Source organism: Narcine bancroftii, chromosome 8 (genome assembly GCF_036971445.1).
Source record: "Narcine bancroftii isolate sNarBan1 chromosome 8, sNarBan1.hap1, whole genome shotgun sequence".
Classification (NCBI taxonomy): Eukaryota; Metazoa; Chordata; class Chondrichthyes; order Torpediniformes; family Narcinidae; genus Narcine; species Narcine bancroftii.
This window is the reverse complement of record NC_091476.1, coordinates 144,546,947-144,561,595: the sequence shown is the minus strand read 5'-3', so window position 1 is coordinate 144,561,595 and position 14,649 is coordinate 144,546,947. Positions and strand designations below refer to the sequence as shown.

Here is a 14,649-nt window from a genome sequence, read left to right as displayed (position 1 = left end):
CAGCGCCAACACAGGCATCAGTCTTCATTCCATCAAGGACATCTACGAGAGGCGGTATCTCAAGAAATCAGCCTCTATCCTCAAGGACTCTCACCACCCAGTCCATGCCCTCTTCACACTGCTACCATCAGGATGGAGGTACAAGAGCCTGAAGACAAACACCCAGTGGTACAAAAACAGCTTCCTCCTCTCAGCCATCAGATTTCTGAACCGTAGACACTACCTCATTTTCTCTTCTTTTGCACAATTTTAAAAAAAATGTAATTTATAGCAATATTTGTACCTGTGATGCTGCCACCAAACAACAAATTTCTTGACACATTCATAACAATAAATTCTGATTCCATCGAACACCACCACCTCACCAATAGCCTACTCACCCATTCCCAGTTTGCAGATAGTGAGCCGAGTCAGCTCCAGATCTGATGGAAACATGGCCCAAACAGTTGGATTCTAGAGGAGAGGTGAGAGTGAATGCCCTTGGCATTAAGGCAGCGTTTTTCTGTACCTGAAAGAAGGGCTCAGGTTTAAATGCTGGTAATACATCTTTACCTTCTATGGATGCTGAGTGACTGGCTGAGTTCCTCCAGCATTTTTATGTTTTTACTTCAAACTGCAATTCATGTTTAATTGAATTATTTATTCTCATGTGTAGGTACTCTGACAATAAATCTGAAATCTAAACATTGACCCTCTGAGTTCCTCCAGGATTTTCTGTGTTTTTACTACTAACGCAGCATCTGCAAACTTCCCATGTTTCACAGCATTTTTCTGCATTTGCACAGTTTGTTTACATTTCACTCTTTTGTTCTACATAGCTTTCTTCTGGAGTACAGTTTACAGCAGGGGTTCTCAACCTTTTTCTTTCCACTCACATACCAATTTAAGTAATCCCTATGCCATTGGTGCTCTGTGATTAGTAAGGGATTGCTTAAGGTGGTATGTGAGTGGGAAGGGAAGGGTGAGAATCACTACTCTCGACCCAATTGTTACTGAAATATTTTGCTTGAGAAAAATTGTCATTGGCCCATTTCCATTGGAGCTATGAAACTGTGCGCATAATAAGTTAATTAGGGACGATTAAAACAGTGGTTTTCAACTTTTTCTTTCCACCCATGTACCACCTTAAGCAATTCCTTACTAATCACAGAGCACCTATGGCATAGGGAATACTTAACATGGTACGTGAGTGGAAAGAAAAAGGTTGAGAACCATTGGTTTACAGTTACTGACAGGTAGAAATTCTTGCCTGAGCCGCAGGAAAATGAATCTCAGGATTGTATGTGATGTCATGTGTGTATTCTGACAATAAAGTTGAACTTGAGTGAGCATTTTGCTGATTGTGGCATCAAGATTCCTGGCAACACTGGTCAATGGCAGATTTGAAACTGGGACACTGGCATTGTAAACAGCATGGTGCCAACCGTACCGCTCTAACCTACAGTGTCCCAACTAACTCTCTCCACTAAAAACACACAATTCTGAAAACAAAGAAACAAGGTTATCTGTGGGCAGCAAGATCCACAATCTAGTCTACACTTCTCCACTGGAAAAACCATTCAGGAGCTGGAAAACAGGCTGAATTTTCTTTCAATGTGTTCAAATAAATCCAGCTTTATTTTTATGGACATATTCCAAAGAAAAATATTTGCCTGCACAGTTCAAGAAAACACAGTGAATGTATTTGCACAAGTCAGTGATGCATGGAGTGGTCTCATTTTTATTGTGAAATCATTTTGACCCAGCTCACTAACCCAGCTGTGGACTACTCCCTGAGAGTAATTCAGCACACAGCAGGATTCATGGCTTGATTTGTCCCTGATGGACTGCAAAACACAAATCCTTCCACTGAACCACAGAAGAAGCAAAGCCTTTCCTTTGGTTTATTGATATTGAATTTAAGCCACAGTTACCTACAAGCTCTCATCCAGACAAACAAATGGGACATGTAATTTTCCTTGTCTCCCAGCCAACATCTGGCCTACAAATGTCAGATTCCTGCTCAATTAAGGGAGTTCACCCAGACTGCCAGGAGGAGTATTTCACTTGACTCATTGCTAATCTACAGAAATGAGTAGTTACTGATTATTCGGTATCATTTAAAAAAAATATATTAAATTTAAACATACAGCACAGTAACAGGCCCTTTTGTCCCACAAGCCCGTGCTACTCAATTACACCCAAGTGACCTACAACCCCTGGGGAAAACCCACACAGACATGGTGAGAATGTACAAACTTCTTACAGACAACACAGGATTCGAACCCTAGTCCTGATCATTAGAACAGTGTTGCACTAACCACTGTGCCAACCTGCAATGTTGTCACATTAGGCAGCAAGGATGGGGATAATAGGTTAGAACAAGAAAAATTTAGCAAAGATTAAAATGCCAGATCACCATCTTGTAGCTGTTGGAGATATGACCAGATGGTGTTAACATTGACTTCTCCATCTCCCCCAAGTCTCTCCCTTTCCCTATCCTTCCGTTTCCTTTCCTCTAGCTCCCCACCCCTTTCCATTCAGAGAGCTATCCTTCCACCTATCACTTCTCATCCTCTTTTTCTTTTGTACCCTTCCACCCACATTCACCTATGACCTCTTACTTGTTCATCTGTGCTCCTCCCCCTGCCCGTTTCTCTCTCCCCTCTTTCCCCTCCCCACCTTTTTATTCAGGCACCTGCCGATTTTTGCTCATACCTTGACAAAGAGATTATGCCTGCAATGTTGGTTACCCTTTGTTTCCTTTAGATGCTGCGTGACCTGCTGAGTCTCTCCAGCACTTTTGAAGTTTGCACAAGTTCTCAACCAGCAATGCAAGTTTGTTTTAGTTGTAGTAGTTAAGACAACAAACAAGACCAAAGCAAACACCCGTCCCTTCCCCACCCTCACTCTCCATCAGTCTGAATCTGCCCATACCCATTCACACCAAACTCACATTATCCCGTTTTATTCTTCCTGTGATCTCATCAATCGTCCCAGGTTCTATTACTCACCTACTAAGTGCACTTTATTAGTCTGTAGGAGAAAACCCATGGACGAGGGGAGAAGATGCAAAGTCCAGCTAAGCAACACCTGAGGTCAGGTTGAATGCAGGTCACTTCAGCTGAGAGACAACAGCACCTTCTAACTTGGATTGCTCATGTGCACATGAAAAATGACATCTCTGGCTGTTCGCAACTCTCTACTGATGTCATATAATCAGAGTCTGAGCATCATAAAGACAGACCTTTTGGTCCATCTGCCCATCCATGCTGACCCTTAGACCCATACACACCCATTTGTCCACATCAAGGCCACATCACTAAGTTAAAGGATGTCAAGCTTCAAGAATGTTTTTCTCGGGGGGGAGTCAAGTGATGGACTAATGGCTGGTCGAGTGGAACCAGCCCTCACCAGAGGAAAGAAAAAAGAGTTTGAAAAAACAGAGCTCAATAAACGTAAAATACAGGAAGAGAAGGATAAAGTTACAGGGAAGAGACAGAAGATGGCACCCAAAAGAGAAAAAGTAAGAATAACAGAGAAAAGGGAAGAAAATCACTGGAGAAAAAAGAAGGCCTTACCTGCACGTCGGAGCAGAGAGCCACCGTGGAGAGGAGCGGCTGGTCTCCGATGTTGGTGAGTCCCCAGAGGAGTGGTGTCCTCCCAACCAGCGGACTTCAAAACTGGCTCTCAGAGCCAAGAAGAGGTGCGCAACTGTGCATGCGCGAAGAGTTGCGCATGCGTAGTGTGCAAGTAAAAAAGGTTAACGCCACCGGGAGGGGGACTCAGCTGAGGAGCGGCCAGCTGAGAGACGCCCAGTATCGAGGCATTCAGCTGGGGAAAGTAAGCAAGAAAGAAAGGAAGAGTGGTGAAAAAGAGAATGAAGGGCTGGAAGAGGGTGAGCTGCAATGGGGCGACCGGCAGGGGGACGACCTGCAGCAGGAGGCCCAGCAGTGGGTCAACCTGCAGCAAGAGGCCCAGCAAGGATACAGAAGCAGCTCACCAGAGAAAGATGAAGATACACAGATACAGAGAAGAGAAGAAGATGTCACAGACATAGATACAGACACAGAAGAAGAGGAGGAAGAAGACCAAGAATTTCAAAGAAAGAAGGTAAAATAGAAGGACAAAATTTAGATAAAGCCTTTTTTGAAGAACAAATTAGGTCATTAAAAGAATGGGTATCATTAGAATTTAGTTCAATCAAAAGAAAAATGAAAAGAGCTGAAGACAGAAAGCAAAGCTTAGAGTTGGTCATGACTGAAATAGGGAAAAGAGTAGAAAATGTGGAGGAACGAGAAGCTGCTGTAGAAATGGAGATAAATGAGTTAAGAGGGAAGTTGGAAGAAAGCAAAAAAAAAAATTAAAGAGACACAAGATTTATTGTCACAAAAAATTGACGTATTGGAAAACTATAGTAGGCCAAAGAACATAAAAATAGTGAAAGAAGGCAAAGAAGGGTCAGATATGAAGGAATTTATAAAAGGATGGATCCCGAAGGTTCTGGGAACGACAGATTCACATGAAGAAATAGAAATCGAAAGGGCGGATAAAGCACTGGTACCGAAACCGCCACCAGATCAAAAACTGAGATCCATATTGGTAAAACTTTTAAGATATACTACAAGAGAAAACATACTGGAGTAGACAAGAAAGAAGGTTAGAGAAGATAATAAGCCATTGGAATATAAGGGACAAAAAAATATTTTTTTACCCTTCACTTCTTCCCCTAACTCTGTCTCTCCCTTCCCTCTCCTTTCATGATAAACACCTTTTGTTAGTACTCCTCCACCCAGTATTTTCTAAATTGAGACTTTCTAAAATTCCCTTTTAGTCCTCGAAGAAGGGCTCAAGTCTGAAAAGTTTGCAATATATCTTCACCTCCTATGGACACTGAAAAGACCAGCTGAGTTCCTCTGCATTTCAGGACATCATAATTGTGTGCACTTCCTCAGTGTCCTCTGGGAGCTTGTTCCAGATAAGGACCACCTTCTGGATGAAAGCTGCCTCTTGGTTTGACACTCAGTACAAGGAAGGCTTTGCTCCAATGAGAATATTGATCTGGTACAAAACATGCATTGAACAGGCATGCTACCAGTGATGGAGAGATGAACTGTGGTTTGGTAACTTCATGAAATGAGAATGGGGAACCCATGTGATCCACAGACACACTAACTTACTAAAGGTGAAACAAAAGGATGATCGATTGCTACAACTGCATTACAGATCACTTTGAAATAAACCCCCTAGCTGATCTTCTGAATAAACAATGTGTTCCCATGTATTAAAAGGCTTCACATTTTCATCTGCTAACAAATTGTTTCCTCTGTACTCACGGTTCATATTGAATTGACCAAAACATTGTCATTGACTGAAGTTTAATTATCAAATTAGTTTCCAAGTTTAATCAACAACTACAAACAAACAAACAAACAAAATCACAGAAAATTTACAACATCAGAAGCATGTGTTCACCAGTCTTCTATGTGCTGGCTGGGAAAGAGCCACCAAGCTAACCCTGCCTTCCAGCACCATGTCTGGGTCTAGTAGGGTCTTCTATCCACAACTGGGTAACATTAAAGGACACGAGGACATCCGTCTCTATCATCCCTTCTGACAGTGAGTTGCTTAACATCCCATACTCTGCCAATCTGTGCTATGACCTGATTATTTTTCTCATCTCTCTCAGAATCAGGTTTATTGTCATGAACACACGTCATGAAATTTGTTGTTTTGTGGCAACAGTATTGTGCAGAACAAAATGCAAAATTACAATTCCGAAGATACAAGATTTAAAAAAAAATAAAAAATAAAAAAGAAGAGAGAGAGAAAAAAAAATTCAGGTCATGTGCATAGGTTCATTTCCATTCATAAATTGGACAGCAGATGGGAAGAACCTGTTTCTATACCGTTGGATGTTTATCTTCAGGCTCCTGTACCTCCATCCTGATGGTAGCAATGAGAAAAGGGCATGACCTGGGTGGTGAGGGTCCTTGACGATAAAGATTGCTTTCTTGAGGCTTTTTTGGAGACTGATGCCCGTGATGGCACTGGCCAAGTTTGGATCTCCCAGTACCCTCTTTCTGTCCTGTGCATTAGTACCTCTATGCCAGATAGTAATGCACCTGTAGAAATTTGCCAGAATCTTTGGTAATGTACCAAATCTCCTCAAACACCTTATGAAATATAACCGCTGGCGAGCCTTCCTCATGATTGCATCAACATGGAGGCCCTGCAATTGATCTTCAGGGATGTTGATACCCATTCTTCTCTCTATTGAAGAATCCACTTGTTCTCTTTCGATTTTATACCCCTCACCCTCCTCTGTTTTGAAGGAAACAACACAAGGTTCTTCGATTCCAAATATCAACTCCTTTTCTCCTTCCACAACTGCTGTCCTGCTGAGCATGTCCAGCACTTTCAGTTTCGCATCATCGTGCAACATGGAAATAGGCCCTTCAGCCCACCCAGTGTGTGCTAACCATCGAGCATTCATTTAAACTTCTCCTGTTACATTCCCTCTGCAATTCACAACTCATCCCAGATTCAATCACTTTACTTACACACCAAAGGCAAATTACAGAGGCTGAATAACTGGCCATCCTGCAAACATCAGATACACAGAACCAAAGGGGAGGTCAAACCCAGGTCATTGCATCAACTAACCTTCTGTCCTGATTCAGGCATCCAACAATTTGATTCCCTAACAATCAAATCTTTCTTTCCAGCTACAATTTCAGAACGAACAAAGGGCAGCTGGAGGGAACCAGTGGGTCAGGCAATATCCATGGATGGAAAGCATTGGGCTCCTTTATGGAGACCAAAGTGGGAAGGGAGATATCATGCATATCAAGATGGTGAAAGCAGGTTGGGGTGGGGGAAGAAGCAGGGGAGTGGTTGAGAGGCTCTTCCCCATCTTTGATATACTTGATATCTCACTTGAATCTTGATAAAGTTTTCCGATCCAAAATATTGACTGACCATTTTTACCTGTGGTTGTTGCATGGCTCGCTGAATTCCCTCAGTTTCTCATTGATTGCTCTAGATTTTGGCATCTGCTGGTTTTGTGTTTCTTTACAATCTCCCCAGCCCTGGCAACATGCTGGTAAATCTTCTCTCCTGTACAATCACTTCACCTATTTCGTGGAAAGTACTTTAAAAAAAAACACATGACATAAAACCAAAAACAAAACCACATGTAGAGTTAGAATGCAGCTGTGTAAACCACAAACAATGTCTCTTTAGAGATTTTTCTCTTGAAGTGTAAACCCAGGCACACAACATCACAACCAACAATAAATGCTGTTATGCTTCAGTGGACTGCATTCGTGCCGCGGAATCAGAAGGTTGTGAGTTTCAGTTTCTGGAACTCAAATTCGAGAACCTGAACATGAAGATCAAAATAACTCAACTTGCTGAAAATCTAAAAAAGAAACATTGGAAGCACTTTGCAGGTTGGGCAAAAGTTAACATTTCAAATCTCTTCACCAGAACTGAGGGGAGAAAATAAGTTAGTGTTCAGTTCCAGAGAAGGATGGGTTGGGATAGGTAGAACAAAGGGAGTATCTTGGATAGGGTGAGCCTGGATGATTTAATGTGAGTCAGGAGCAGATTATGTTTTATTTTTTTAAAATCTAGAACAAACGAGTATTGAGATACTCAATACAAGGAAGGCTTTGCTCTAATGAGAATATTGATCTGGTACAAAACATACATTGAACAGGCATGCTACCAGTGATGGAGAGATGAACTGTGGTTTGGTAACTTCATGAAACGAGAATGAGGAACCCATGTGATCCACAGACACACTAACTTATTAAAGGTGAAACAAAAGGATGATCGATTCCCACTGTGAGATACATAATAAACAGCAAGATGCAAAGCAGAGCTCACCCCAGAGTACAAAACCATTTCCCAAACAGATGATCACATCTGCAACTGTTTGTGGAAGCTTGGTTAACTTCAATGTAATTATCATACACACAGATGCAACAAAATTCATGTCGCAGCCAATCAGGGAGGCAAAGTACACCAACTACAACAGTAAATTACCCCAGCATGGAACATAATAATAACTATGCAAAATGACAGTCAGTGCAAGAACATCCTTTCATGGTCCCGGAGTAGTTTAAAGTTACGATAGTACAGGACGGTTCCGGATCCTGGCAAATGTTTAGCTAACAACAGTTCTTGCACTTCAAAGCGCTGGATTTCTGGCTTCCGTACCTCCTTCCTAAAAGTTACAGTGAGAAGAGGTTACTTTTTTGATGGGGTGGGGGGGGGGGGGGGCTTACACTTTCAAGAGGACAGTCGTGATTTCCGAAGCAAATCTCTCAGGGAGAAGTGGGGAGAGATGGAGTGAACTGCGAGGGTGACTCAGCACCGGGGACAGCGGGTGTGGAAGGGATTCCTGAACACCCAAGGTGTTGGCTGAGTGAACTGAAGGGCGAGGCTGTGGGCTGACTTGGCACCCGAGCCAAGGCGTCCATGCTACCGACCTGAAGCGCTCCTGGCCAGCGGTGTCCCAAAGCTGCAGCTTGATCCTGCAGTTCGGCTGCACCTCCAGGAGGCGAGCGTAGAAGTCCACTCCCACCGTGGGATCCTGCACCTCGGAGAAGCTGCCGTCGGTGAAGCGCTTCAGCAGCGACGACTTGCCCACCGTGGAGTCGCCCAGCAAGATGATGCGGAACTGGTACTGCCATCCCTCCTCCATGGCACCTTCCGCCCCCGGTGTGGGCAAGGCGCGCTAAACTTGCTACAAACTTCTCCCCATGACGGAAGTGGAGACGTTCAGTTCAGACCCGGGCATTGGTTCAGAGTTTCACGTGATCGCTCCCAGCTCCACACCATCACTTGTTGGACAGGTTGGGACAGAAGGCGAAGACAACTCCACCCATTCCTCCTGCACTCCCACCTCTCCCTTCCCTCTGCTCGCCCAACTCACATACCACTTTCATTCTTTGGCTTGACTTCGCGGACGAAGATTTATGGAGGGGGTAAAAGTCCACGTCAGCTGCAGGCTCGTTTGTGGCTGACCAGTCCGATGCGGGACAGGCAGACACGATTGCAGCGGTTGCAAGGGAAAATTGGTTGGTTGGGGTTGGGTGTTGGGTTTTTCCTCCTTTGCCTTTTGTCAGTGAGGTGGGCTCTGCGGTCTTCTTCAAAGGAGGCTGCTGCCCGCCAAACTGTGAGGCGCCAAGATGCACGGTTTGAGGCGTTATCAGCCCACTGGCGGTGGTCAATGTGGCAGGCACCAAGAGATTTCTTTAGGCAGTCCTTGTACCTTTTCTTTGGTGCACCTCTGTCACGGTGGCCAGTGGAGAGCTCGCCATATAATACGATCTTGGGAAGGCGATGGTCCTCCATTCTGGAGACGTGACCCATCCAGCGCAGCTGGATCTTCAGCAGCGTGGACTCGATGCTGTCAACCTCTGCCATCTCGAGTACCTCGACGTTAGGGGTGTGAGCGCTCCAATGGATGTTGAGGATGGAGCGGAGACAACGCTGGTGGAAGCGTTCTAGGAGCCGTAGGTGGTGCCGGTAGAGGACCCATGATTCGGAGCCGAACAGGAGTGTGGGTATGACAACGGCTCTGTATACGCTTATCTTTGTGAGGTTTTTCAGTTGGTTGTTTTTCCAGACTCTTTTGTGTAGTCTTCCAAAGGCGCTATCTCTTACTAACCACAGGACACCTGAAACCCTGGCAAATTTCTACAGATGTGGGGTGCAAAGTGTGTCGATTGGCTGCAGCACCGTTGGGTATGGGGACACCAATACTCCCAAGTTTAAAGCCCTACAAAAAGTAGTGGACACAGCCCAGGACATCGTAGGCAAAACCCACCCCATTGTCGGGAACTGCCATCGGAGAGCAGCAGCGATCATCAAAGACCCACACCACTCAGCACACTTGCTGCTGCCATCAGGAGAGAGGTCTAGGTGCCGCAAGACAAGTACCACCGGGTTCAGGGACAGCTGCTCCCCCTCCACCATCAGACTCAACAAACTCAATCAGGGACTCATTTAAGTACACTTACTTGTGCACTGTTTTTTTTTAAACTCTCTCTGAATTGCATAGTTTATATTTTATTTGTTTGCGAGTGTACGTTGGGTAGGTATTTTCTGCACTACCAATAAATGGCAATTCTGCTTTGCCTGCAGGAAAAAAGAATCTCAGGGTTGTATGTGATGTCATGTATGTACTGACAATAAATCTGAATATAAAACATACTAACAATGAGTATTAATTATTGGGGTGAGAAAAAAAATATAAAAGGATAAATAGATCGTTGTGCAAAAAATGTCTTTGGCTTGGCTTCGCGGACGAAGATTTATGGAGGGCCTCATTATTGTGGGGTGCAGCATCTGAGCCAGAGGTTCATTGCACCTTCTCCTGAGGCATTCCCTGAGGATGGAGGTTGTCACCTTCTCTGCAGTCCTGTGGATCTTTGAATCAGTTAAAAAGATGCGTTCCCCAGATCCTGCCAAAGGGGAAGTTTGAGAGGGCAAAAGGGTTTGTGGCTGGTTCTACCATTTTACTTTGGGTTTAAGTGGATGGGAAGTATTTTAATATTCCTCCACATGGTTCCAGAAGCCCCTTCAGCAGGGTTTTGTATGTCGTTGAGGGAGTTTTGTGAACATCCTTCATGTCTTGATCACCCCGAAATCTCTAGGTTTGATAGAACTTGGAGTCTAGTCTGTTACAAAAGGGTGACATCATCAATATTTGTCATGAACATGTCACTAAATTTGTTGTTTTGGGGCAGTATCACAATGCAAATATTACTAAAAAATATTTAAAAATAAATTGGTGCAAAAAAGAGAAAGTGGGTTATTGCCTGTGGTTCATTTTCCACGTGGAAATCTGATGGCGGAGGGGAAGAAGCTGTCCTTGTGCCGTAGGATGTTAATTTCCAGGCTCCTGTACCTCCTTTCCAATGGTAACAGTGTGAATCGGGCATGGCCTGGGTGGTGAGGGTTCTTGAGGATTGAGGCTGCTTTAAGACACCACCTCTTGTAGATGTCCTCGATAGAGTGAAGACCAATGCCTGTGATGGCATTGTCTGAGTTAACAACCCTCTGGAGTTTTTTCTTTTCCTCGTCATTGGCACCTCCATACCAATGTTGCAACCAGTCAGAATGCTTTCCAAGGTATCCTTCCCTCAGAGTCCCAGCTGCTTGGTGCCCAAAGACCTGGTTAAGTGCGATCCCAGCCATGATGTTGGGCAATATGGCTTCAGAGAGGATGCTCTCACTGGTTTTCCTTCCCTACCTATGAATTGAACAGATAACAATGATACCTCTCCAGTGCTTTGGGTCATTCATGCACAAAGATGCTGTGCAGTAGAGCGCAGAGCTTGACCAGCAGAGACGATCCCTCTCCCCTCCCCCCCCCCCCCCCCACATCAACGTGATTTACTGGGATTGTCTGAAAAGGTTGCGCAAAACTGTTGAAGATCCCATCACCCTGCACACAGCATCTTTCAGCTGCTCCCATTGGGAAAAAGATACAGGAGGATCAGAGTCAACACCATCATGCTGAGGAACAGCTTCTTTCCATAGGTTGTGAGAATGCTGAGCGAACAAAGTTACTGCTCACACTAACCATCCAAGAATATAGAAAAATACAGCACAGTACAGGCCCTTCAACCATTGACCCACATATTCCTTCCTAAAAAAAGTACTAAATCCTCTCTACCCCATGGGACTCTATTTTTCTCTCACCCATGTTTAAGAGTCTCTTAAATGCCCCCAGTGTTTCAGCCTCCACAACCATCCCAGCCAAGGCATTCCATACCACTCTGTATATATGTCCTCTGGTGTTTGCTGATCCTGCCCTAGGAAACAGATGCTGGCTGTCCATGCCTCCCATAATCTTGTAAACCTCTATCAAGTCTCCTCTCAGCCTTGTCTGGTCCAAAGAGGAAAGTCCCAGCTCTGCTAACCTTGCCTCATAAGACTTGTTTCTCAATCCAGTAAACATCCTGGTAAATCTCCTCTGCACCCTCTTCATAGCTTCCATATCCTTCACAAAATAATATTTATTTTCAACCATATATGAATATTTGTTCTGCAAACACATATGTATTTTTTTTGGCAGCATGCTTAATTGTTCTATGGTGTGTGTTATGTCTGGTTGTGTGTCTGCATGCTTTGCACAGAGGAATGGAGAATGCAGTTTTGTCAGGTTGTACGTGTAATCAGATCATAATAAACTTGACATTTGGTCTAATAATGCTGTGAAAGTGGTGGGTTTAGACATTATAATATGTGCAATAGCTTGGACTGCACATTATTGCCCCAGGAGAGGTGTTGTTAGTTGACTAGCAGAGACAGGTTAATGAGAGGGCCTCTTCCCAATGGATTCAACAGCTGAGTTCTTCCAGCATTTCAGCTTGTTTTTTTACTACAATCACAGCATCTGCAGACTTCTGTTTCACTCTTCCCAATGGATGAATGGTTTAAAACCTATTTTACAAGGCATTAACTTCTGCCATTGGTAGCTTACTCCTCTCCCTGGCTGAGAATCAGTCTGGTACGGCAGCCTTGGCAATGGGGATCTAGCTAATTACAGTCCTGGTATTTGTTAAAATGGGGCTACTGATATATTTTATTGCTCTTGTTCGAAAATACCTGATATCAAATGGCTAGCCCAGTGGTTCCCAACATTTTTCTTTCCACTCATACTACTTTAAGTATTCCCTATGCCATAGGAGCTCTGTGATTAGTAAGGGATTGCTTAAGGTGGTATGTGGGTGGAAAGAAAAAGTTTGAAAACCACTGATTGAAACATTATGTGCACGGTTTCATAACTCTAAAGGAAATGGGCCAATGACAATTTTTCTCAAGTAAAATATTTCAAAAACAATTGGGTCTAGAGCAGTGGTTCCCAATCTTCCCTTCCCACTCACATACCACCTTAAGCAATCCCTTATTCATCATAGAGCACAGATGGCATAGGGAATACTTAAAGTGGTATGTGAGTGGAAAGAAAAATGTTGAGAACCAGTGTGAAGTACACTGAAAAAATGTGAGAATTTATTTGTTGAAAATGCTCGGAGAAAATGTGTGGTGTTTGAGGCAATTGTACAGAAGAATAGAAGTACACAAATCACAGAGTACAACTTAAAAAACCTCATGATTTTTTTTATTACACAAAAATAAAGGAAAAATTCTATTTAAAAATTTGCATACTTACCTCCAGAGTGGTTGTTTACACAGCACTTTTCCACTGCCTTCCTGTATTGCAGTTTGTCGGTGAGTATTTGTCATATTCATTAGCTTAGTTTCTTATGGTGTGCCTGCAGCTGTCCGTAAAAATGTGTGGGGGTCTTGGTGGAAAAATTACGGGATGGAATTCAGTCAGGACATTTTTACACTGCTGAAATTTTCTGCTTCTCAGTGGCTGTATAAATGTGCCTTTTGAGAGACTAGAGGAAGATTTAGTGGGATCCTGAGTTCCTTCAATGGGTTGAGCCCAAATGGAATGTAGAAAGTGATATACTTGATTCCCTTAGCCACTGCTGAACTTTCAAACTCAGCCAGGGAAAATAAAATTCATCAGGGGTATTTTATTCACTGTGATCTATTTTCAACCCTGGAGCCTGATGACATGGCAAATTAGTCAATAAATAGTGGTCATGCCAGCTCAACCACATTTTCTTAATCATTAAGAACCTGCAAACCTTTCTCAATTTGCCTCATATCTTCCCCCCATCCCTCCATACTGCTAACAGATGTGGTGCTGTCATCAATAAGTAACATCAGAAAAGGGAGAAATCAAGTTGCAAGTACATTTTAACACTCCTTGAAACACACATATGGAACATGGGAAATTGCAAGGAACAGCAGCTCATACCTTCATCCGGTACTTCAGCAAAATGGGCATCCTGCTACCCAGCAGTGGGAACTATCACTGCTGGGTTAATCTACAGCAGATTTTTTTTAAAATTACCTTAAAAACAGAATGCTAGTTCTGGACTTGTGTGTATAATAAGGAAAATGAATAATATTCAAGTAAATAGTATAATTGGTATAGTAAATTGATTAAGTATTTTTTTTTAAATATAAAACAGCTGTTTAACACAATTAAATAATATAGCCACATATTTTGTGAAACTATATTTCTATATTTCACTTCTCCTACATTGAATAGCGAAAAACAATGCTGCATTTTAATGGAGGGAAACTCAAGTAATCTCTAATGTCGATTAAGATCTTGACTTTCCAAAATTCTCCTTTAGAAATACTTACAGAAACCAGACCTGGATCATTTTGGCTCAGAAATTTGTCATTTGCTCACAAGTTAATCATACAATACTGTATTATGTGCAAATGTTAGCACATTGTGTTTTAAGTTTAAATGCATAAGGAGGAATTTGTATCCTGAAATGTTTCAATTTCTTCTCTTTCTCTACTCATGCGTCTGAAATTGGCTATCATGGTGGTAATTGGGCACAATGTTCCTTCAGTTGTTCCTAATTAAGCATTCTTCAGAAGCAAGGCAAAGCAAACAACCCAGGATGAGTACAAGACCATTTGGAGAGGAGAGGCTAAGGGATCAATTAACTTGCCCATTACCAAGCCTGTACATTTTAGAGAGTGGAACAAAACCAGAGCATCCAGGGAACATCATGCAGGTCAAAGGGAGAATGTACAAATTCCTTACAGACT

The 14,649-nt window shown here is 43.1% G+C and overlaps 1 protein-coding gene across 1 annotated transcript in view; it reads right to left on the bottom strand.

Moving 5' to 3' along the window:
- LOC138741309 (ras-related protein Rab-39B-like) overlaps positions 1 to 8,788 on the bottom strand; it is a 35,019-nt gene extending 26,231 nt beyond the window's left edge. Inside the window, exon 1 of the mRNA XM_069895167.1 lies at positions 8,478 to 8,788. Within this exon, the coding sequence (XP_069751268.1) occupies positions 8,478 to 8,692 (215 nt within the window). The 5' untranslated portion in view covers positions 8,693 to 8,788. The remainder of the gene's footprint in view (positions 1 to 8,477) is intronic.
- Between the last annotated feature and the right edge of the window lie 5,861 nt (positions 8,789 to 14,649).